At 41.9% G+C, this 24,420-nt stretch overlaps 1 protein-coding gene across 6 annotated transcripts in view; it reads right to left on the reverse strand.

Moving 5' to 3' along the window:
* Positions 1–24,420, reverse strand: part of ZNF423 (zinc finger protein 423) — a 194,385-nt gene that overhangs the window by 60,031 nt on the left and 109,934 nt on the right. For all 6 annotated transcript variants that reach the window (XM_042877064.1, XM_042877062.1, XM_042877063.1 and 3 more), the window contains one exon: positions 18,025–18,109. In XM_042877064.1, the coding sequence (XP_042732998.1) occupies positions 18,025–18,109 (85 nt within the window). The remainder of the gene's footprint in view (positions 1–18,024; positions 18,110–24,420) is intronic.

The raw sequence follows: 24,420 nt of genomic DNA on the forward strand, positions 1-24,420 counted from the left end.
CAAAAAGGGAAGATACTTTCATTACAGCATACCTCTACCCAAGATTTTGTTATTGCCAGCCTGACAGAAACCATACAAAGAAGTGAAGCAAAAGGGGGGGAAATGTTAAGCTTTCCATTTATTTAAAAACCTATATTATTTCATGATGCTGCTCTACTTTATGCTAAGGAAAGTAACTCAAGACCTGATCAGAGTATCACTTTTCAAATGCCCAAATCCCTGTAAAGGTTTAGTGTCTGGCTGTGTGCATTTTGCTCAGTATTAACATGTTCAATGGAGTACTTTGATTTTTTTTCTTTATCTAGACGCCAGAAGCTGGTGAATATATGCTTCATAGCTTCAGATAAACCTTTTGTTCTTCTGGGGCTGATCAGCTGGTGCGGCAGCGAGAGGGAGAGGAGGAAGGAAATTCACAGGGGCTCCGCGGTTTCAAAAAGTCAAATTACCTCTGAGCCATGGCATTGCTGATAATTTAAATGAAAAAATATATATACAGGCTGCACCACACAACATCTCTACTGTTAGGACTTTTAATGAAGCCCCAGTTGTGATGACACTGAAGCAGGGAACGCTACGGTGGGATAATTACTTGGCTCCCTCGCAGCTGAGTTTCACAGATGCATTATTAACGGCACATTCCATGCCATAACGAGCACCGAATGTAGGTGGGATTCGCGAGCCCCGGCATCCGCCATTAGCGGGTTGGCGCAAACACAAATGAGTGTTTTCACAAAAGCACGCAAAGGTTGTGAAATTCCAATGAATTCTTTCACTGGAAAAAAGAGTTCAAGCTGCCATGACCGGATATGTCACCTCCCATGGCACGCCGCGCGCCCAGCGAGGCACCATGGGAAATTACAGGATCAGAATGCATTGATTTTTCTGCAGAAAATAGAGGCGGCAGCCCTGATGAAGAATTAAGGAGGAAATGCAATAACCTAATTCTCCACCAATGTCCTCGCACCCACCTTCCCCGCCTGGCCCGGTGAGGCACACGGCACGGCTACAGCCAGCGCTCCTCTGCAGGGCCGGTGACGGCCGGGTGCCAACACCACCCCAGCACTGCTGGCTGCAGGACACAGCAAGGTTTATGTTCCTCTCCATGACATCCGTCCCCTAAACATTCTCCCTTAGATACAAACTCTTGACAGGTTTTCTCCACTGAATACTATTTACGGTGTACGAAATTATTAATAATTTCTCTTCAAACTATACTGCACATGGCTTGAAAACTCTGGAGAATAAAAAAAAAAAAAAAAGAATTTCCTCTCTCTTTTGTACCACACACAGAAAATATGACATTCACATCTTCCTTTATTGTAAGGCAAGTTAGCCAGCACTGCGCCTACATTCCTTCCCAGACTACTCAGTGGCAGGAGCAATTAAAACATTCCTTGTGACCATGTGGCAGTGCTCGCTGTGCTGCTCTCGGAGTCGCTTTGCACTAAAAGCAGTTACAGAATTAGCGACGGCCCTGCTCTTTTTCCTTTTTTTTTGTAAGCTTCCATGTCAAGGTGACCCTTCTTTTGCATGTCACCCCAAGTGCTGCTGTATGCATACTGAACCAGCGATCTCCCAGTAATTAACACCAGCATTTAATGAAGTCCAGCTGCTGCGATGGCAAACTGAAGGGATGCCAACCTTTGTAAACCAGGACTTGGGCTACTCCAGTTACAGCAGCCTGAAAACCACAGTCGTCAGCTTCTCTTTACCTACTTCTCAAAGATAATTCTTACCAAATAAGACAAGTGTTCAAGATTAAGCATTTAATAACAAAGCTTATCTCTGAACTAATATTTCAAGCTGGAAATGATATAAAGAGCTGGATCAACTTAAATGAATGCTGCTAAATTAATAAAAATCCCAAGCAGCAAATGAAAAGCTAAAATGAAAATCTGAACTGTGAAATACATAAACCTTCAAAAACCCTAGAAGTGTAGTTCCAAGGGAAAATTGGAGACATTCTTCAGCAAAATCTGCTCCTCTGAACTCATTTCCCGACCCAGTACGAGACACTGACAGCCAACACTTTATTAGAATAACGCTCTCCACAGTCATTTCCTTATATGCAAAGCTATGGTAGGGACACTAGGTGAAGCTTTTTTGAGAATATTTGAAAGGGTTTGTGCTCTAACTCACACCACGTGTATTTCAAAAGAGCAGAAAGAACTCCTTTCATAGGCTTCCTCTGTCTTGCCCTGCTCCTTCATTTTCCTCTCCTAATATGTTACTCTTCTATGCAGAAGTACCAATTTTAGTGGAAAATTTCTGAACTCCTCTTTGCAAACAAAAAAATAATGCAAACTCTTGACACATGCTCTCCTTCCCTCTCAGAGCCACGCACTGGATATCCCACCCCATCCTTGTGCTGCACATACCCACAGAGGATTCCCCTTGGGTCCCAGGGACACCGGCAACGATGTCACCAGGGCAGGACAAGCTGCTGCTCTACTACAGCTGGGGGCCACCAGGTGAGCCAGGCTTGTCTGGAGAGGGCAGAACCACAGCAGATGTACTTCGTTTCCAAAACTGCTTGCACAGATAATGGCTTTGACTATGACAAACACTAAATGGCCTTCTAAAGGCACAAGGGAAAGGAACTGACTAATTTAATGTCATTTAAATTAATTTACACATAGGTAACACATATCAATCTAGAAATCTATTCAGCACCAGGAAGTCAAGTTACTAAGCAGGGGTTAATCCAAAGCTCACGTGCTGCAATCGGCCCGGTTTCTCCACCAGAGACCTAACTGCACAGGATCGGCAGTAAAAGTACATCCTTGATTATTCTGGATATCCTTGCCCCTGAGAATATAACTTAAAAACAAAACCATTAGCTTACACAATAACACAGTCCTTGAAAAAAAATACTGTGTGTGCCGAGCACTGCTGATTTCCAAGCGCAAATCCCGTTGTTTTCCTTAATGCTAGCTGTGGAGCCTGATGACTCAAAAGGCGCTGTACTGAAGGAACTGCACGGCCTGGCAGCGCTGCGCCTGTATCAACACTTCACAGGCAGGAAGGCAGCACAAGGCAATGAGCCCAGACCCAAACTTCATTTAATTTACAGAAAATACTGCACATATTACACCGTTTATTTTCTTACTGTAAGCTTGATACCAAGTTATCTTTCTATTAAGTTAGACTTTCATAGGAACAGCCAAATTTTAATGATCAAAAAGCTGCTGCAGCTAGACTCCTCAAGGGCAAACCCTGGGAAAGGCACTTACTGGTTGTGCATGGCATGCTGCAAGGCTCATGGACCTCTCACACACATTGGCCTCTGTGTATGAGTTAAACCTGCAGAAAGTCTGTTTCCAACAAAAGGGATCTGGTAACCATGATTATTCTGCCTTAAACCTGAACATTTTAGATTTCTTAGCTCCCTCTTTTGTTCAGTTTTAGTTCTCAAGCTTGCAGTTTTCCACTCTACCCCTTTTTTGAATGTTGTAACCAAGCATGACTAAAATCTAAATTGTCAATGCTACCAGTTGTTAAACAGGTGAGAATTATGAGTTTCATCAGGAAAAGAGGTTCATACATATATTTTAAATTCATTTTCCCAATCATTTCACAAGCCTGTTACCCTGTTCCTTCTGTAATGATAAAGCTCACAATGCGCTAGCATGGAAACTCAAGGGACTTGTCTGCCTGAAAGTAGAGCCTGTACTGCTAGATACGGATTCAGAGGTAGGTACTGAAATCTTCCTACTTCCCAGTGCTGGGCATCCAGATCCACCTGTGCAGCCTTCGTTCACATCGCAGACATTGGGTTCTTCTATCGTGGTTGTTACTCAAACGCAAACAGGTAGCAGGGCCTGTGTTCACAAAACTACAGATATTTTGTCTTTTGCCTCAAGGCCTCTTTTAAAATTGCTGTGTGCTGGCAGCACAGTGAAAGTAACAGGTCACCCTAAAAGATGTACATCAATTCTGGAAAAAACCTAAAATCTGTCATTATGCAGCAGGCAGGAGGGAGAGGCACAGAAGTTTCTTGATGCGACACTACTTTATGTTAAGATCTTATAACATAACACAGTAGACATCTGAAAATAAAACCTTCTTCTATATGTGCATGAAGGCAAGAACATACACTTCAAGGCTGCCTGTGGAAAGTACCATCTGCAGGCCTTCCAACGCTGCTGAAGTTACTCAGTAGGCTCTGGCAATGCCACACCACACATCTGATACCCACACTGCACCAACGCACGCACTTCACAGGCACGTAACTTCATTTACCAAGTGCCTGACAAGCGTGGCTCTAGCAGAATCGAGCAGCAGGGTTAGGGATGGCACAGGCACTACTTCAGAGCAGCCGCCATGCCGCACTGGCTTTAGGAACAACATTCAGGATTCTGATACCCTGAACTTCAAACTTGCTCCTAAAGCAGTCACATTTTGCTCAGACAAGACACAGCTTAATTATATACTATTTCAGGATGGAATCAGGTTTTCCTTATTTAAACAAAGAGGAAAAGCGTGCTTCCTCAGCCTATAGCATTAGATTTCACGTTCCCCAGCCATTTACCCACAGTTTGCAGAAGCCCACGGCCTCTGCGAGTGCTCAGCCCCTGGGATGCTGCTGCCCTGCTGCCACAGAGAGGGGCAGGGCTGGCAGTGGCTGCAACGCTGCCATTAGACAGAGGAATACTAATTGTCTTTTAAAAATCTCTATAGTATTTTGTCAATATTTTTTTATTACAGCAGAGCACGTATAAATATTTTATTGTAAACCAAGGGCCTAAAATAAACAGTTTAGTAAATAGTTATTACATTACAAGGAAAAACATCTGTGGCAACTGTTTTCCATGTAATTATTCTTGCTATTTTACATTAGCTCTCAATGTGAATTTCTTTGGCTCTAATGTTTCACTTGTTCTAAATCTTCCTCCTTGTTGCTATTATTAAAATCTTAAAAAGGTGCCAAATCTTAAATGAAGAAAAAAAATGATTCGCTAGAAATTATTCATATCACAGTGAGCCTCTACTAAACCTGGCAGGGGTGCAATATTTTCGGTGAAATTAACATAAAATATACAACTGCAAATTATCCAGGAAATAGCTATGTTCTTTACAGTGCGCATTTACATTTGGAAAAAAATGTTCTACTTATCTGTCTAGCACAAAGCCACAGCCTTTTCCAAAGGCAGATTTAAAGGGGCAGCGATGGCTCTGCACAGGGAGCTGTGTGACTGACAGCTGTGGGGAAAGTGACCCCGGGTGATGGCTGGAGGTAACAGCCTGCACTGGGCGCTTCTCAGTGCCAATGCTAACAACCAATTTTAGACTTATTTTCCTTTTGGTAGGCTGGATGAATTTCCTCTGTTAGGCTAAGTCCTTTCCACTAAACACAAGAAATACTGTATTGCCATGTAAAATGCAAATTTTGCTGTAAATATTTTATAAAATTGTTGCATACATCCCAAAAGCTATAGGTCTTAATTGAGAGCAGGCTATTTTTCCAGTCAATATATGGAAATGGAAAATGCTAATTCATGTTTTTCTACTTATGAAAAACCCTAGAGAACGGCAAAACCACAAATGCACTCACTTTAATATTATAAATATAATTTGGCTCCCTCTTTGCAGTCCCCGATGTCCTGGCTTTTATCTCCCAGTGGCTGCAGAGGAAGAATCACAGGATCACTTCTACATCCCTGCGCAGGAAGTCACCCTTGTGCGCTGCCAGCTTGGCAAAAGAGCAAGAGCACAAGCCTGCAAACGCAAACAGGAACTGCACCAAGAAATTCCAGTGTTCCTACACAGGAAACGAGCCCCCAGTGACACCGAGCCAGCCCAGGGCGAGCGGCATGCGCAGACAGGGCTGTCCAGGGCCAGCAGCACTGCGCAGAGCCACCAGTGCCCGCAGCCACAACCACTGCCCAGGGCCTCCAGCACCGGGGTGTGCAGGCAGAGGCGGGGGCTGACCCCACACTGCCCTCCTGCCCCGGCTCTTCGGCTTTGTGCTCTGGGGGGACGTGGGCAATACAACCTGGAAGCCACCTCCCATCTGCTGGTGTTCAATATGACCAGAAGCGGTTTAGCCGGCTCCAACATACAGTTAACTTTATCCATCCATTTGTTCATTTCCTTGGCAAGGAAAAGACTTTTTTCTGCTTTTTCTAGGAGAGAAATCATTAGGCAGTTGAAGTTAAAACTCTGAAAAGGTCATTGATGCTGGCTTTGAAGACTGAAAATGACACTATTCCCCATTAGACTTTTAATCTCATGATAAGAGCTAAAGTTAACATGGCTATTTCATTTTCCACCAAGCAAGAGTAAACTCATTTTTCCTTTCTGTACCAGAATACTTAATGGCATCCTATCTTGATGAACAACATCTCGTAGTTAAACAGGAACAATGGAAATGCAGAACACTTTGCGAGAGATTTTTTGAAATTTTAAACACTTATCTGAAAAATGATATTACTGAAAAAAACCTTGAAATCCTGAAAAAATCTTGAAATCTTGAAAAATCTTACTACGTGCAGAACAAAATCCACCCAGGGAATCCCACAAAAGCCAAAGAACCTACTCATGGTTGCCCACACGGAGGTCCTTGCTGGCACTGGCAGTCAGTTAAGGGAGATGAGTCAGTCTGTTCCCAGTTTGAGCTCTTCTTCCTACATCCCACTAAGCTTATTTGTGCAAATGTTCCTGAACTGTTCAAGCAATGCTAGTGAGCACAGGTGAGCCCCAGCATGCAAACAGGAGCTTTTTGAGCAAGGACTGCCACCAGGGCTCCCAGTGGACATGAAGATTAGGTATGTGAAAACCTTGCAGAAAAGTACTGGGGCAAAGCCTTACAGGCGCACACTAGTTTCAAAGTCCAGTGTACAGCATTTGCTGTTATTATAGGCAGACGCATGGAAAAAATTTGATTCTCTTCATTCAAGACAGACTCCGATAACCAACTAGTAAAACTCAGACTATAATTTCTTATTCAGTGTTCCACATGAGATGCATTTTGCTGAATTTAACATGTTTTGCTGTTAATGGATTTCACAGTGTGTTGCCATTTTTATACAGCTGTCCAAAAAAATGCTGTGTACAATGATGTGCTTTTACTGTTTTGCTAGCCTGCAAATGGCAGCCACTTCCCCACATTAAGCCTTAGGAAAATGGGGAACCACTATGATTAGGCCATTTAGTGTCCATTCTTTGGGTCTCGAGAATCCTTTACCAGTAAGCCACATTCAAACAAGAATAAAGATGAAAGATAGATATAATTACACCTAGTACATTTATGATTTGTGGGTGTTTCCAATGAAAGGAAAAACAAACTCCAATATTTTCAGTCATTAATAAGAAAAGAACCACGAAGTTGTAGTTACAGAGGTAAGCAACCCACACCTTTGTAGATAAATCTGGCCCTCCACACTGTACGGCAAATGTGTATCTGCCTTAAAACTGAACACCAGTGTTTAAATTGCAGGGATGACTTGTGCACAAAACACAAACCATGCACTAGTTGACAGTTTACAAGCAATGTCTGCATGGAGCTCCAGAACTGCTAACTTTCTCCATCTTGAGCTGCTTAGCAATGAAGCATTTACAAGCAACTGCAAGTTACAGTTTCCAGACCAGCTGTTCAGAAAATCCCTAGCAAGTTTCCCCTCGTCCACCAATTCTACGTGGCTGTTCTGACACTCGAAGCTGAACACTTACATACAGAAATCTCTGAGAACCAAGGACTCCAACAGCTCCAAATGCCCTTGTCACAGGCACACAGATGTCGGATGCCTCAACAATCACATCCATGAAGACTGACACAATTAACACAGCTATCAAAATAATCCTTGAGCTTCAGTGAAAATACAAGGAGAACCTATCTCTACTTTTAGTAATACTCTAATAACACGTGTAACTTTTCTGGCACCTTGCATATTTTCGTAGCATTGGATTTCTGCATGACTATGCAATTTTTTAAAACATGAAAGAAAAAGTTTAAAAGGCTGTGTTTAAATTTCAGAGCATATCACTATAATTATTGTAATTACAAAAAAAAAAAAAAAAAGAGAAAAACTATAGCTTGCTTTTTCAGCATAGGTTTTTAAATTTTCTTTGCTAAACTATATCAAAGGACATATAACTTGAAAAAGCTTAGCTTAAAATATCAGCTGTCTCCCATCAGGTTTTCAAACATGTAAGTGTAAAGAAATACATAAGTATAAACTAATCTAGAAACTCAAATCTCAGAATGTATATTTCCTGTTTTTTGAAGCTCATTAATGATTGTAAAAGATTTTAGATGGGTAGAGTGGTTGTTCTGCCTCTTTTTTCTCTCACAAATCCTACATTTTAAGCATAAATACTGAACCAAAAGGTCAAAAGTTAAATACATCCTTAACTAGAAAATTAAAAAAGGAGAAGATGTCACTTGAGTACTTTCTTCCCTCAGCTTTTGCTATCTATATCCAGCCCAGCTTGAATCAGTTACCATTCATTCCATAAGGTTTCATCATTTAAGTTTTGTTGCCAATATTTATTCCTGGATATAACTCACAGTCATGGGGTTTAGGAAATATTTGTCCATACAACAACATGTAACTGATGTGTGCAAAACATCACAACAGAAGACAAGCCAACCGTGCCAGCTGATATCGTCATTTTAAAACACCCAAACCCTACCTGGAGCAAAACTTGAAACCAATGGATTTGCCTAGGTCGAATCATACTAAAAGTCAGGCCTGTGAATACAGAATGAAATATATTCCTCATTAAATGGAGTGCAGCAGGCTGTGACTGGCCAATGGACTGATTTATGCACATCAGCGGTGTGTTATGGACTTCTTTTCTGCAGTGACATTTCTCGGCTCCTCTTCACCAGCACAGGAGGAGCAAATGAAGGAAGCACGTGGCCAAACCGTTCTGGACCTGTCCCCAAGGGAAGCAGGAGGCGAGGAGAAGCCAACTATGATTGTTCAAACAGGATGAACAGGAAGGTTTTATGGCTTGCTGTGGAGCTCAGTCTTCTGAGGACCGTGGTACTCTTACATAGCAGTTGTGGGGTGTTTTTTTTTGTTATAATAGGACAAAAAAAAAAAGTTTTTTTGGTTTCTAAAATCATAACTTCTCACCAGGAAAAGGTCAATATTTCAACTGACAAAGAAAGACGCGTATCTTCAGCTTCTTGTTGTTTCAACATGGCAGACAACAGCACTGCCAGTTCTTAAAAGCTCGACACTCCCGCGGGGAAGTGGGACACAGCCAAGCTCCCACCACCCTCCTCAGGCTCAGCGCACAGCCACACAGCAGCTGCTCCTCCTGCAAGAATGGCAACTTCTTGACTTTTTAATTAAAGGAATTTGTTTTGAAAAAAGGCACACAATGAAAGTGCAAAGTTCAAACGTTCCGTTAAAAAACTCTGTTACTTCCAAAGGCCTCGAACTGCCAAAACTCACTAACAGATAGAACCAGAAGGAGTCCGTGGCAAAAATGTGATAATTCAAGCGAGCAAACACTGCTGGTGCAAACAGCAAAGGCAATTTGTGCAAAGGCTTTACCTGTGCTGGGAGCCTTGACACACTGACAAAGGTAAAAGCACTTAAATAATGTACACAGGCTTCTTTCATGGAAGTAATTTGCAAAGACGCTCTGCATAGAAAAGTTTCCAATTACAAATGCGGGGGAAAAAAAATAAAAAAGGCCATGTGAGTACCCATAGAAGCAGGAGTGTACAGGGAGGTCTGTGTTCAATTTGACTTGTTTACCAGCTAGGAAAAAAGAGAAATATCAGTTGTAATCTCTTGTTCTAATACACCAGATTAAATCCTCCCCAAGGTTAGGGGCGCTGTTTAGTTTGAACTGTAATTAAAGGCAATGGGCCAACTGGCTCTCTTTGAAGTCAACCAAGTAACAGGAGGAACAAATCTGGACCTTAACATACAGGCAAGCCATTTCAGTCCAATAACTGCAGAGCTAGGGTTCAGCATATGTAAGCAGTACCCAATTCAAAACCAGGGACTTTTATTAAAATCAACAGAAGAAGAAAAAATAAACATTTTGGGTTTGGTGCTCAGAAGTGCTGGATATCAAACAAAGTATTTAAAAAATGAAATCCAGGATTTTATTAGTAGAGAATGAATTTTCTTATAGTTTACTAATACGATATACTTTATTTTTCCTTTTTCCTGACTGGAAATGGTCTGGAATCTTGTCAAGATTTCCCGAAAGAGGTAAAAATAATATTCTATAACTCTGCCACTAACTCCTAGCTAACCCAATATGGATTTTCCATTCATTCCTTTGTTCCTCATTTATTTTTCATTTTACACCTACCTTTCACAGAAAGGCACCTGAAGTTTCCAAACCGACAGACTTGTACGGCAGATAAGAAAGAAATGGGGGTAATACCTACTTGCTCCAGACAAGGCTGCTATTTGTTAAAAAGCTCCCACAAACAGATCCTAACCACCTTGATCTTACAATAGAGCTGATAGAGATGTTAACACCTGGAATTCACACTGGAAGAGCTTCCTTAATGCATCATTCCTATCAAGTCTGAAGTCCACACCTAGAAATGAGGGAGGGTTTGCTCCCCAGCCCCCAAGAAATATTCTGGTGTTTGTTGCTGGAAAGTAGGACACAGAGGGGTGCTGACCTCTCCGCTGGGAAGCAGTGGAGTCATTTTGCCATCTGCAGGGAGAACCGAAACCCCATATGGTGAGAACTTGCATTTTTTTTTTTCCACATTCAATACTAGCAAAGAAGGACTAAGAAATTTGTGAACTTGAAGAGACACGGCCACACACACAAAACATCTGAGAAACAGGCAGGAAGCATCTCTGCAAAGTATTAAATGCACAAGTACAGCAGTTTTCGAGGTTAATGGCATCTACAAAAATGAAGAGCAAGTTACACATTCAGGACAATCGCAGCTACACAAGGCAGAGTTTACTGAAGGACAGCATTTTTTGCCATGCTGTCCAGCTATTACGATATTGATAAGACTGGGAACAGATTGAAGTGTTTGCTAATGATTACTCTGAAGAAAAATCACACTTAAGGCTCTGACTGATTGCAGAAAAGGTGTTTTATCAACTGCTGCCTTTATGAATACATATGAAACTACCAGGAAAATGTTTAAACAGGTGTAATCACAACTGCCTATGAAAATTGAATTTGGAGGCTGCAAGGAATTTTAACACAGTTAAGAAAGAATGAAAGCAATGTGAAACTGGGATCATAGCCGATTATGCATGTATCATGCAAAACAGGAATGTTGTCATAGCAGCTATAAAAATGTCAGTGAAAACTGAACTACTATTACCAAGTTGTAAATGAAATGAAAAATGCAAAAGGAAAATGTGAATGAATACATTAAGGGAAATGCTATTTCTTTCTTTGTAGATAAACAAGTGAAACAAAACACATTCTCATGAAATGGAGTAAATTTTATGAACAAATATGCATAGATAACAATTGCAGGAGGCCACATCTATACAGTGTGACTGGATAAAATTATTGTGATTTCGGATAATGAATTTTCCAGGCCTTGGGAAGGAGCGACAGTAAATACACAATTTATTAAACCAGTTTCAAAGTAAGAGACCAATTAAGTGCTGAATTATATTAGGGGCCGATATTGTTTGTACTAAAGAGAGCATCTTCCACCCATTAACAACGGTTATTTGGCTTTCGGTGTGACTACACTTCAAAAACAGTAAGTTTGCATTGGAACATTTCTAGCTTTTATGCACTACGCTCCTTACAATGTCATTTAAGTACTCGCACAAGCGCTTACAGCTCAAGGCAGTGAGAAGAATGAAAATGCCCTGGGCTCAGGGCTGGAGCAGGGACGGATGGGCCTGCTGGCAGCAGCACAGCCTTTGTCTGGGAGCGGGCACAGCCCCAGCCCTGCTCTGAGCGGCCCTGCAGGCTGCAGCCAGCCCAGGGCACGGGCTGGCAGTGCGGGAGAGCTGTGCAGACTGCAGGCTGTGCTCACCACTACAGCTCATCTTCCCTAAAACTGGTCACTCGCAATAGCCAGCCCCTGCAACACGGAATTCTAGCACATACTGCTAATTAAAGCAGGTCCACGTAGGCTTGGATATTTAAGCAAGCACTGGGTAAATACACGAAGGTTGTACCTTCCGTTTCTGCATTAAAAGAGCAATTACTAGGAACATGCTTTACAAACATCAAAGTTAAAAATATATTTTTCAGTTCCTAATGTGTCCATAATTAATTCACACATACAGCTGTCGAGTCCAGAAATATGTTCCTGTTGATAATATGCATCTGATGCTTCAAAAACAATCTGGCACATTACTATTTGCCTTAATGCCTGAAAACTACTACCAAGGCAGTGCTTTGCAATGTCATCATCATTGCTACCACGCAGACGCTTTAACTAACACGAGTGCTCGATCTGAAGAGTTTCCCTCAAGAATCAAACAGTTCAGTCTCAGGACACAATGTCCTGACAGTATCTAAATGGAAGGGAGGGTGTTACCGAACAGTACCCTTAAACTTTAAATCAATTGGAATTCATGTGCCATGTCAAACAAACACCACACAAAAAAGGGAATTTTAGAAGAATTAAAATCACCCTTCTCTCTCAATTGACTATGTATACTGCATATAAATTGTATTTTATAGTGAGAAAGATTCTGAAAAGCATTAGCCTTCCCAGCACCCAAACCAATGAGGAAAGGGAACAAAGCGCTCCAAAGGACCAGATCCTACAATGGGAAATGCATCACATCCTCATCAGGGATGCTCTGGGTTAATATTTCCTCATGCATAATGCTGAAGCTGCAAAAACCATTTTTACATACATCCTTTTCATATGCACGTGCACTTAGAATGTTCTGTGACAAGCAGGAGTTAAAAACACCCAAAAGTAGTCCCACTTTCTGTTGAATAGTAGCATATACATTAGAAACTCTGGTATGATCTGAATTATGAAAACAACAATTTCTTAAATCAAAAGGAAACTGCTCGCTTCAATTTTTAAACAGAAAACATAATTGTGTGCATCTTGGTCTATGTCTGGTTTTGAACACTACCTCAGCTCCTTCTCTGCTGGTTCCGTCTTGCTTGGTATCACCTACTGATTACCGGAACATAAAAGCAGCTTTCTCAATTGCTTCTTTTGAAAAAATACTTCTGTACTTACTGGTGCTCTTAAGAGCAACAAACCTACAAGTAACAATATACCAAACCTGTATTTGGTAATTTTTTTTTCTTAAATACTTCTACGCATCTGAAAGAAAACAACTGTGGATGGATGTTATCCCCCTGTTTTGTGTTTAATTCTGGCAGAGCAACTCCAGAGCTTGAAACATGATCTCCAAGGGCAGGAAAGGTAATTTAGATACTTGCAGCCCTCCATTACACACAGTGTACAACACGCCACAGCTTGGGGCAGTGCTTAGAAAATTCTCCCCGTTCCTCCGAACGCAGTTGTTTAACACGGCTGTCCCCATCACATCAAACAAGGAGATATTTATTTGGACAGCAGTCCAGGAACCAGACCCCAGAACAATTTCAGTGTGACTCCTGGAAGCTTTCCCTGCAGCACTCCCTCAGCTCCCAGGCGGCTCTCGCAGCACGGAGCAGGGCCTCCCGCTCTGCCTCGCGCATACCGCAGCCAGCCCGCGCCCCCTCCTCCATCCGCACCGCCAGCCCACTCCTCCTGCCACATCCACGCCGCAAGGCTGACCAGAGCATGCACACGTGTAGGGACGGGAGCAGCGCTGGAAGGAGCAGCCGAGCCTGAAGGGTCGGGCAGACTGCGGGCGGCTCTCTCGAGCCCACGGATGCTTGTACTCCTCTGCAGCGTGGGGCAGGAGGATGCTGAAGTCATTCTGCTGTTAGAGCACAGCCAGAAATAATTAGTTTCTGTGTTCTGGCATTAACCGTGCTGCAATTGAGCTTCTTGTGTGTGTTTGCCAGGAGACTTTTGCAGATAAAGGGAGAAAGAAAGGTGGGAAGAGTCATTCATCTTTTTTGAACGTTAGAAAACAATAGAAAATAGAAAACAACTCCCTCTAAAAACGGCACAGAAGTACTGCTATGTCCACGGCTGCTCCTCATGTAGGGCAGAGCCTCAGCACAGATTTGAATGCTCTGCTTCTTGACGTTGTGGCACCAGACATGCTTGGAGGGCAATGAGCCTGAGGTTTTGTATGCAGCCTGAGACACAAGAATTAGGGCACCCTGCCCGGCTGTGGGACACGTGTAAAATCATCAGCAAAACTCTGAGCCATAAGGCTTTTCCTCTGCCAGCTCCAGAGAAGCTGTGGGATGCAGGTGCTGGACCCTGCCCCTCGGCAACCCTTGCCCACATGTGCTGGGGCCTTAGCAGTGGCTAGAGGATAGGGAATTCCAGTTCCTCAGCTCCCAAAACCACAAGAGAAAAGCTGCATTAACAGATTTCTGTGCTTCTGGCTGCTGCCATGGCTGCGCACCGCCCCCCATAGAGCCCACGGCTGCGTACGCCCATCTTCCTGCATCTAACAGAGACTGCATGCACATCAGAGGCAGGAGAAGGTGGGGAGATAAGGGGGAGAAGCTTTAAACATTGCCAGGTCAGCACAACAGGAGGTAAGCAAGTACAGAGGCTGCAAGGAGTACTGAAAGTTTTTGATATACTCCCAAGTGGACTCCCCAGCGCCTGTAAATGTTTCAAAGGGGGATCCCCTCTCTGTGCATGTGGACAAGTTTCAAAGGAGTCCCAATCAGTGCAATGTTTCAAAGACCTCTACTCTCTACAAATTCCACCCCAAGCCCCCTCCTTGCCCTCCCCCACCCCAGGCTGAAAACATTTCTAAATAGATCCTATCCTGTCTAACTGCAGCTGAAGAGATCTGCTCTGCTGCTTCCAGCCCTCCTACAGGCCCCAGTGTAAAATGAAACGTAACATCCACCATTTACCTCCTTCAAGGATAGATCCAGCCCGCTCCTTCTCCAGGGACCCTGTACAGGACCCAATATGCCTCTGTGTTTGTGCACAGGATATGAAGGGCTAGAGTGCAGAAGGGTAATTTTTCAAAGCAGTGCATGGGAGTAGCACTGGAAATTCCCTGCATATTGCTTTGAAAAAAAGAACCCACGACATCCATGAATTACGAGCAGGGCCTCTGACTCCAGCTGAAGAGCTGAGAGGTGGAGGAGGGACAGCCAGCTCCACTGGAGGCACTCTCCACAGCTATGATGTAAGAAATAACCGAAATCTTTAATAACAGTATGGACACTGCTACTTAGGGGGCATCACACCTACAGATCGGGGATTCCTTTGTTGACAGTCACTTGAGCAGAATGAAACTGTAAGCAAGCGTTTAGGACATCTGTCAACTATTGATTTTGTGTTTTGCAAAGTATGAGAAGAAAGTGCAGCAGAGAGGTCTTGGATTATCAAAGCCAAGTGTGTTTTTTATTACCTAAAAATACATGTCAAGGCTAACTTCATTGTCTTCGCTCACTTCAGATTCAAATGAGATAAAAACCTCTCCCTGGAAATGCTTATCCTACTCAAACTCTTATCTTAGATTGGTATCAATCATTCATTTTCCCCAGACGGCACCTCAATGACTATATTAAAGCAGACACCTTAATTTCAGGCAGACACGAACAAGTTCATCTCAGTGAGCCAGATGCCAGCTCCTTAGCAGGCGCAACCCAAGAGCGGGGTCTCCCCATTCCCTGTGCACCTCAATGCTCACTTCAGGATCGTGACACAAACAAATCCTTGGGTGTAGGTCTTGCACTAACAGTGACATTAGCAACTGCTGTGACACAGACCTACAGAACAGATGAATCGGCTTCTTTCTCTCACTGCCGTCTGACAAAGCTCAGCCTAACACCAAGGAAACCTCTTCCACTCCGTGTTGTACCATCAATAAGGCAGCCGAGCGGTAGCAAGGCATGTGCTTGTCTCTCCTGCAGCCTGTGAAAGGGATTAAGGCTCTCAGGCTTTGAACAAAGGCCACAGGAGCAAGCCCAGGAAGCAATCCATCACTCTGCTGACAGCCCTACGCAAATTATCACCAAAAATCTTCACAGGATTTATTGGTGGATAAACCAAGGCACCTAGCCTCACCTCCCAGATGCAGCATTCCCCAGTAAAGAGCAAATGCCAACAGGAGACTCACTGACACCACGATTTTGGAGGCAGCCCCGTGTCCCGAAGAGGGCCAAGAAGCTGTGAACAGGCTGAGCTGCTCCACAGCAGGAGGAAGAGGGCTCCTCACCAGAGGTTTCTATACTTCCCTCTTCCGCAAACTCCACCACAAGAAGAGATGACTGCATGAATGTCCTCAGCCCACCTCTCAGTAAAAAGACACAAAGACATGATCCCTAAGCAGAAAGATCAGTTGTTCTCTTACCATTCTGGCACTTACAATGTCCTAGGTATGTGGAACTGAGTCCATGTATACCTTTGCTTTTATATAGGCTTTTTTGAAATACCTGTTAGAACTTATGCACAGATTCAAGGAAACAGCAAGTACAGTTTTCACAAACCACAGCACCACACTTTTCTCAGCCTCCTTTGACTTACAGCAGTGTTGCTTCCCAATAGCTCTCCAATACTGAAACTTCTAATGACATATACATCATCATGTATTATTCCAGACAGCAGTAATTTGGAGATATAAATAGATAAACTTCACACATCAATCACTGTAAAGAAATCACTTCTTTCCAGAAGGAGAAAGAATTCCTCTCTCAAATCAAGTAGAACCTTAATTCAACATTTCATGAGCTATGAATTTAAAGATCAGTGATCATTTACTGTATCACAACTCGGGCTGAAGCGATAAGCTTTCCCACGGACTCCTTTCTTTCAGGCTTTTACTAAAAAATTCTAGGGGGGAGCTGTATGAAATCACTGTGGTCCAATTAACAAGGATCTCACTCTTCAAGCTTGCAAACAAGAGATTACATTAACACCTGCTACAAAAGCAAACATTTTTAGATATCTTCATCTTAACCTGCTTGACATTGACTTGAAACTCCTGCCTGGCTCTGGAATGAAAATTATTGTGACTGACACATATATCTCTCATGTGAGGGCAGGGGGGGTGAATACTGTGTCAGTCTGCATCTCTCTCTCTCTCTCTCTCTCTCTCTCTGATATTTACGCATAGTTCAAATCAAAGATAATAGGAGTTACACATATGCATTGATGGGAGAACAGTTTCCTAAATGTAAAATTATTGAAGGAAAATCACTATGCTTATGGGAGATAAATGCTGCACATGAACATCTTAGACACACAAAGTGTGCTATAGGGTCTACGGAGGATCTGATACAACATACACCGACAGTGGCATCTGTAAGGAACTCCTCTGTGGTCTATGCATCAAAGTAAACTGACCTCTTGGGCCAACACATATATTCCTAACATCTGTACACACATTTCTTTGCATTCATCAGAAAAGAAATCATCCAGCTGCAGCTGAAATACAACCCATCACATTACAATAACGCTACTTCAGACTCCTATGACAGGCAGTAACAGAGGCAGCAGGCACTGCTTTGTAAACCACGTCTGTATCTGAAAAGTCGAACTTTCTGAAGTCCTGAATTGTTGGAAAGAGGAAAAAAAACACTGAAATAACTCTGTAAGCTTTCTGTTTTGACAGTGTTCTTCAGGAATTCACCACATTTAGCTGGGAAAATGCTAGCAGTTAAATCTATTCAATGTCATGACATACAAAATTGAAACATAATTGCTCCTAAGTGGTTGACAACTGGCAAGTACTTTTTACGTGGATAGAGAGAAATTTATGCTATCAAATGGAAGATACTGTCAAAAGTTTGATTTTAATATAAATGAAAATGCTAGACAAGGACTCAAAAGGATAAGGAAAAAAGCTCAGCAGTAACACTTTTACAACCACATATTTAAAAAGCTTTGAAGTGAAGAATCATTACATCAAAATCATTTTCCTTGAAAGATAAAAAAAATAAATTACAGCATGAATATTAACAAGTTATTAGAATAGTGAATTTCAAAGAGTAGCAAAAAACAAGCAGCCCATGAGTGGCCTAGTTTAAAGGATGTCTTACCAATCATATGGTTAGCGACATGGATTTGTATCTCTCTCTCATTCTCAAAGGTCATCTGGCACTTGATGCACTGATAGGTCTTTTTCTGTTTAATAACCAAAAAGAGATTAGAGAAAACTGCACTGTAGCATAAGGCAAGTGTGATCATAAATGTAGCATGTTACGTGCTTCAACTTCCCTCAACTCAGCCCTGTTCTCTCCTACATCCCCAACAAGATATCGACTTTGGCCGGACTTTTAGGGACCATACATGCAACCTCTATGTAACAGCCTGCTTTTAGACAACTTTAATTTCAACTTAAAACATTTTCAAATGACAGTACTTGAAAGTCTGCTAGAGTACTTTGGCCATAATCAGATTGCTCATGTTTTTTAACCCATTACAGTAACAGCTCCTGTGGAGTGAAAGAAAAGGAATTCTGTTTTCACAAAATTCCATCTTTACAGAAAGCAGCAGGAAAACACATAATAGTTATTTGGGGAAGTGAAGGACAGGAGTAGAAATACATTTTGCACTGGTTTCCCATCAGAAATCATGGAAGAACTGCATCACCACAGATAATGGTTTTCTAGCACAATCTCTTGCAAATGTTCGCTGCCACAAAGTCATACCAGGGAGCCTTAGCTGCAGAAATCAGGAGATAGTGTGAAGAAGCAATTACATGAAGCATTTATTCAAATAGGAGAAATGGGGTTTGGACTCAGATTGACAGCAGTGCATGCACTTGAGCTATAAGACAGTGAAAAATTCAAGAAACCATTTGTAGAAATGAAAACACATAGGACAAGATAGGCATCCAAGTTAGGAAAAAATAAAAGGCTAGTGCTAAGCTCTTGTACCTTTGGACATTTCCCAAAGCAGGACTACTGTGCTCTGGTCTAATGTGCATGCTCAGTCGCTGCATGGGAGCAGGTTATCTTAACACGTTTTTTGATGTGCCATTTAGAAAAATTGGGCCTTTTGTTCCTATTTCTTCCTAGAGAATAACTCCTACTACAACAGTTGCCACCAGGCAGCTGGCTGTTTTTGCTGCTTGTGCACTAAGGTACGAATGTAGCCCTACAGCAGGATTGCATGGCAGCAGAACACGTGTGAAATACCCCACTCATGCCTCGACTCCACTGGCAGATGGATGAGAATCCCAAGCCGTTAGCAGTGAGGAACCTAACTCAGGACATGATATCCTCTTACATTGTCGAGACAAAATATTTTGTGGGTGTTTTTTGTGCACTGTTAGATGAAAATAACTTTTTTCTTATGGCCTCCACCCCACACCAAGGTATAGAATCCCATTTTTAGGACAGCAGTAATAAATAAGAAGTTTGGAGTTAAACAGAGGAGGTGCTGTCATTCCCTCTGCGTATGGGATCCAATTTCCTTGAGCACCTGCTGAGGAAATAACAAATTAGGTGCTGCCAGGAGCTTCGTAACTACTTCCCATGTCATCAGTGGCAACAAGTTAGCCTGCTGGAGGTTAATGAACATGCTATAATATCACAACAACAAATGCAACCATCTATGGATGGTATGCACATTCCATGAATTCAGTACACAGTATGTGTTTGCACATAGGCAGGGCTTTCTAGGCTAAAATAACAATGGGCAATTAACATGATAATGGGAAGAAAGATAGACTCCATTGGCTGAAAACTGACACAGCCAACTGTATAAAAGGAAATACTTTGGATAGGCTAGTTATCCCTAGGTAGCTCAAGAAAGTATCCTCCTGGAATCCATTGTGAAATCAAGGCTGCTAATGGAAAAGCAGCTGGACTTCTGCAGCACTGTTTCTTGGGAATCTATTGCAGCAGACGAATGCAAGCACACATACATACATATGTACTCTCAAGCCTCAAGCACACTGGCATACACATGCTAAGGGGAAAAAAATAAAGAATGCAAAAATCCCTAGAAGAGAAAAACAGGAATGAGCTGTGAATGATTTATGTGGTCACATTTAGAACTTGAAACCTTTCTCTTCTTTGAAACTTCAAGTTGACTAACTTCTGTGCCTTGTTCAACACTTATCTGTGTTAGGAGGGTTCCCAGCTAAGAAAGATTGTTTCAGCTCAACTCTATGTCAAGCTTTTAAACTTACCTTAAATACAGACAAGTGATGTATTTTTTAAACTGATTTAAAAAGCAGAAAGCTTCTGAAAGCTACTTACTAACAGATCTGGAAACAGGATGTCTTTGTGTATCCACAGACCCTGAACGAACTCCTCCACACCATCTCACAAACTCATAAAATGCTCTGCTTGGTGTGACCACCCCTCAAAGACAGCAGATTTCAGACTTCTGTCAATATCATCTTTAGCTTCAGACGACACACACATCACGTAACCAAAGAATGGTTTGGGCTGGAAGGGTCCTTAAAGCCCTTGCAATCCCCTGCCATGAGCTGGGTGCCGCCCACCAGCTCAGGCTGATCAGGGCTGCATCCAGCCTGGGAGGGATGTCTGATTGAGGCAATGGCTCTTTTGATAGCATACCCTGCTTGATACAGAATAAGGTCAACACATAGCTTCATACAGGCCACAAAATGGCTATAGCTTGATTAGCACCCAAATGTATATGCAAAAGACAGAAGAGCTGATTTTTTGGCTCGTTAATAACTCTCCTTAAAAAAAGTCAAACAATTTGATTTTCATTCTGAGAAAATGGGAGGAATTAGTTTTAAACCAAGGCTATGTTATTTGTGGCACAAAACTTGATGTTCTGCTTGTGATGGTGCTTGGTGCTTGTGAGCACCACGACTTCACAGACAATTGTAGTGGGGTGGATATCTCTTTTTAATGTTTTGTCTTTATGTATGATAAAAAACAGAAGCCCCGATTCTGAGGAGCTCAGTCTAGATGACAGCTTCAAGGTGGCAAAAGAGACCAGATGAGCAGGCCTTCAACTGAGAGCTCAATCCCTATTAAGTCAAGATACTTCACTCTAATCTTGGCACAAAATAGCAGTAATAACAACAGGGGGGTCTGCTTTCTTTTCTGAAATAACTATTGTTCCCATGGGTTTTCCAGACTGTCCTCCTTTAAATCTGGAAATGGTTTCCTGTTCTACAAAGAAAATATTCCTCCATTCAGTGGATTTACAAGGGTAGAGAAGGGGTGGGGGGAGAACAAAGAGAAGGATTTGAATCCAAGAAAGAGTGCAGGAGAAAAGGAACTGAGTTAAAGGAGCACAACGGGGTTCATTCTTCTGATTTTCTATGCCACCTCCTTTGCTTCTTCAGTCTAAATAACCTAGGTGGGCTAAATAAAGAAACACCATTCAAGATGGAAATTTAACTGAAGCCAGACAATTTGCCCTTTTCAATGTTAAACAAGAATAGGTTGTGATGATTATCGTATAAAGTAAGGATAAATCTGTGTAAGAGAAACAGTACCCTGAAAAGTGACTGCTTCCAGTACCAGGAGAGACAATAAGAAATCTCAGTACTAAACAGTTTGTCATATTTCTCAGGACAGGCACATTCCTCCTGAAGGTGCTAAAAGGAATTAATAAAATGTATTCAAAACTGAAGCTCCTACGCACAGAAATGTGTTCAGTAAAAATGAAAGCATTGCTTCTGATGTGATCATAACAGAATGTAAAAAGATCCTGAGCTACACGTGTGCCAGACACCGGAATGGCACCCATCCTGGCGATGTTCATCTAATAAAAGAAACTTTTAGACCTACTGAGACAGAAAAACTCGTGTAGAACTGTAAGAATCAAACATAAATTGATGGAAGAGTTGCCTTTCACTACTAAGGCGTATTTTATTTATTCCTCTTAGTGGTACCCTATACTAAACAGCACTGACTTGGCTTAAAACTTCCTGATAACAAGTCCTCTGATGCAGATGTTTCCATGCAGAGGAAGCAAAACCTTCATCCACCCAGAAATCTTCTTTGACTATCACAAATTGATCCTACTTAGATGTTTTACAAAGAAAGGTGATTAATCCATATATATCTGTTTTGGTTGTCTTTTTTTGTCATAATAAAACGTGATGAAGACAGAATGCAATGGCATTTTCGAGGGTTATGTTTTCTCTCTTTTTTCCTTATGGATTAAAGGAAAAAAAAAAACTAAAGCAAAGCCTGCCAAGCAATTCTAGCTGCTTTTTGATAGCAAAAGTGAATGAAATATAACTATTTATACTCCTCTTTGTGGTGCTACATCCAGGTGCATACATAAATAAACATAAACAGTAAAAAGGAATGGACTTTTTTTTCTTCTGATCAGTTTTACTTCTCAAATATTACCACTTTTTGCTCATCGGGAGCTAGTAGTTATTTTCTTCCCTTATTTCATTATGGGGCTAAATCTTCACTTTTTTCATCTGAAATTATACTAGGCTTCCATGCTCTTCAATAAGTAGAACTGCTGGTATCATGATATCCATCACATTCAGAGAAGCTGTGCATTTTTAACATCAGCCTTTCTAAGTAGTAGGATTTCATTCTGCTCTTTCTTATTTACTCCAAAGAATATACTCACTATTTAAAATCTAATCTTGTATTTTCTTTCTCAGTCTATTTATCCCTAATCTTCAAGTGCTTTTCTGTTTAAGAAAGAAAAATCAATAAAGAGTTTAAAAAAGAAATCTGGAAGTGCCCAAGAACTGGAGAGAAGCGACTCACGTGGGCACCTGCAGGTCACTCCACATGCTTTGAGCTCTTGGACAGCTCTGCTAAAGCGCATAAAGCACATGTTAGTGTGTACAGCACTAACAGGATGACAGAATACCGTATTCAACTTACAGAGCTTCATTGTGAAGCAAATGAAGATAGGTAAACATTCTTGAAATACAGGAATTTATCAACATTTAAAAGAGATCATGGTTCTCTGACAGCCCCTGTGCTAGGCAGACACAAAGAGCACTCATTATCTTGAGAAACCTGAATGAAACACCAACAGTTTCCGCATGGACTGACATCAGAATTCAGGTCTTGTACCTACAGTGAAGGCTAAGATCAGTAATTATTTCTAGTAACAATATATCTATTCCTGAGAAGCATACCATAAAGATCTCTGATATTAGCATATGTACAGGCCATAGACACCTGTTGAAGGTACCATTTGCCATTGCCACAAATGCAGATTTTTCATTATCTTTTATAAAGGAACTAAGATCTGCCCTCATGGGATGAAATTCAAGGCATTTACCTTATTGGAGAACTTAAAACACTCCCCTGAGGGAACAAGTACGGAAGCTCTCGCTGAAAAGAGAGAGTTAAAGCAAGAAATCAGAGCAGAAAATGGCAATGTATTCTGCTTCTGACAGTCAGTAGGCAAGAAAAGGCAATACTTTAGGCTACAGGCATGGTCATCCAAAGAATTAGTTCTACCTAAGAGAATAGAAGTGTTTAAAAGGATTTAGAAGGCAATAAAGAGAGAGAAGGAAGAAGCAGAATGACCTAGTCAGAGCTCCAGCTGAACTCTCAAAAGGTATCAGTTTGAAGGAGGGATGTTTTCATTCCTTACTCTTCTGCAGAATCTGCAGGATTAGGTGTATACACCAGGAGCCTTAGTCATGGACCTAGGGGAACAATATCCAGTTGTTTTACTCTAAAAAGAAAAGAAGAAAAGAAAGAAAGGACGGAACAGAACTTTTTGTGGCATTTCATCAGCAGCCTGGAACAGAGGTGCTGGGGCAAGCGGTGCCGAGGGCAGGCAGTGCTGCGCTCCGGGCTGCCCAGATGCTGCCACCCTGCGTGGTCCCAGCGTCGAGCTGGAGCTAACAAGTCCCAGCGGGGCTCAGCCTGTGACAGCACTACTGGAGGCATCACAGTTTGCGTCCTCAGGACATACTTAGGGTCCTTTCTTACTTCCTGAGCCTCTGATGTTGTATTGGAGCGGTATTTACAGGTTCTTTTAATGCAGTGAGATGTGTTTGTGGGTGCTTTAATTAGCAGATTGACATAAACAGGCATCTACGGCTGGAATTATTCATTAGGAGTTGGGTGCCTAATTTCCTTAGATACTTTTGAAAATCTCACCCCATCATGTTTAATTAAAAATGTCAGATGATATCAATACTCAGATGTGTCTGCTGTTGGTCTCCCGAGAAGATTTCCAAAATTTACTTCTCATTCCATCTGTTCCTGACAGAGGAAGGACTGACTTGGCCCATTCTTGAGCCAAAACGTCAACAAATAATTTTAAAAGACTATAAACTGCAAACAATATTAATCTCCTGAGCAGTCTTCTGAAACCTTACTTAGATGCTGCATGTTCCCTTGCATTGTATAAGCTAAGAAATGGGAAAACAGGCTATCAGTAAACTCCAGAGCAAAGCAGCCTTTTTTTCAGACACGTAACCTGCCTATTAGTAGACAGCAATTTCCAGATTTGCTAAAAAACTACTTCTCCTGAAGGAGGGCCATGAAGAAGTTCCCTTT

The sequence above is a fragment of the Lagopus leucura genome, unplaced genomic scaffold, assembly GCF_019238085.1.
Source record: "Lagopus leucura isolate 7727_CA_CO unplaced genomic scaffold, USGS_WTPT01 Super-Scaffold_100017, whole genome shotgun sequence".
NCBI classification, from domain to species: domain Eukaryota; kingdom Metazoa; phylum Chordata; class Aves; order Galliformes; family Phasianidae; genus Lagopus; species Lagopus leucura.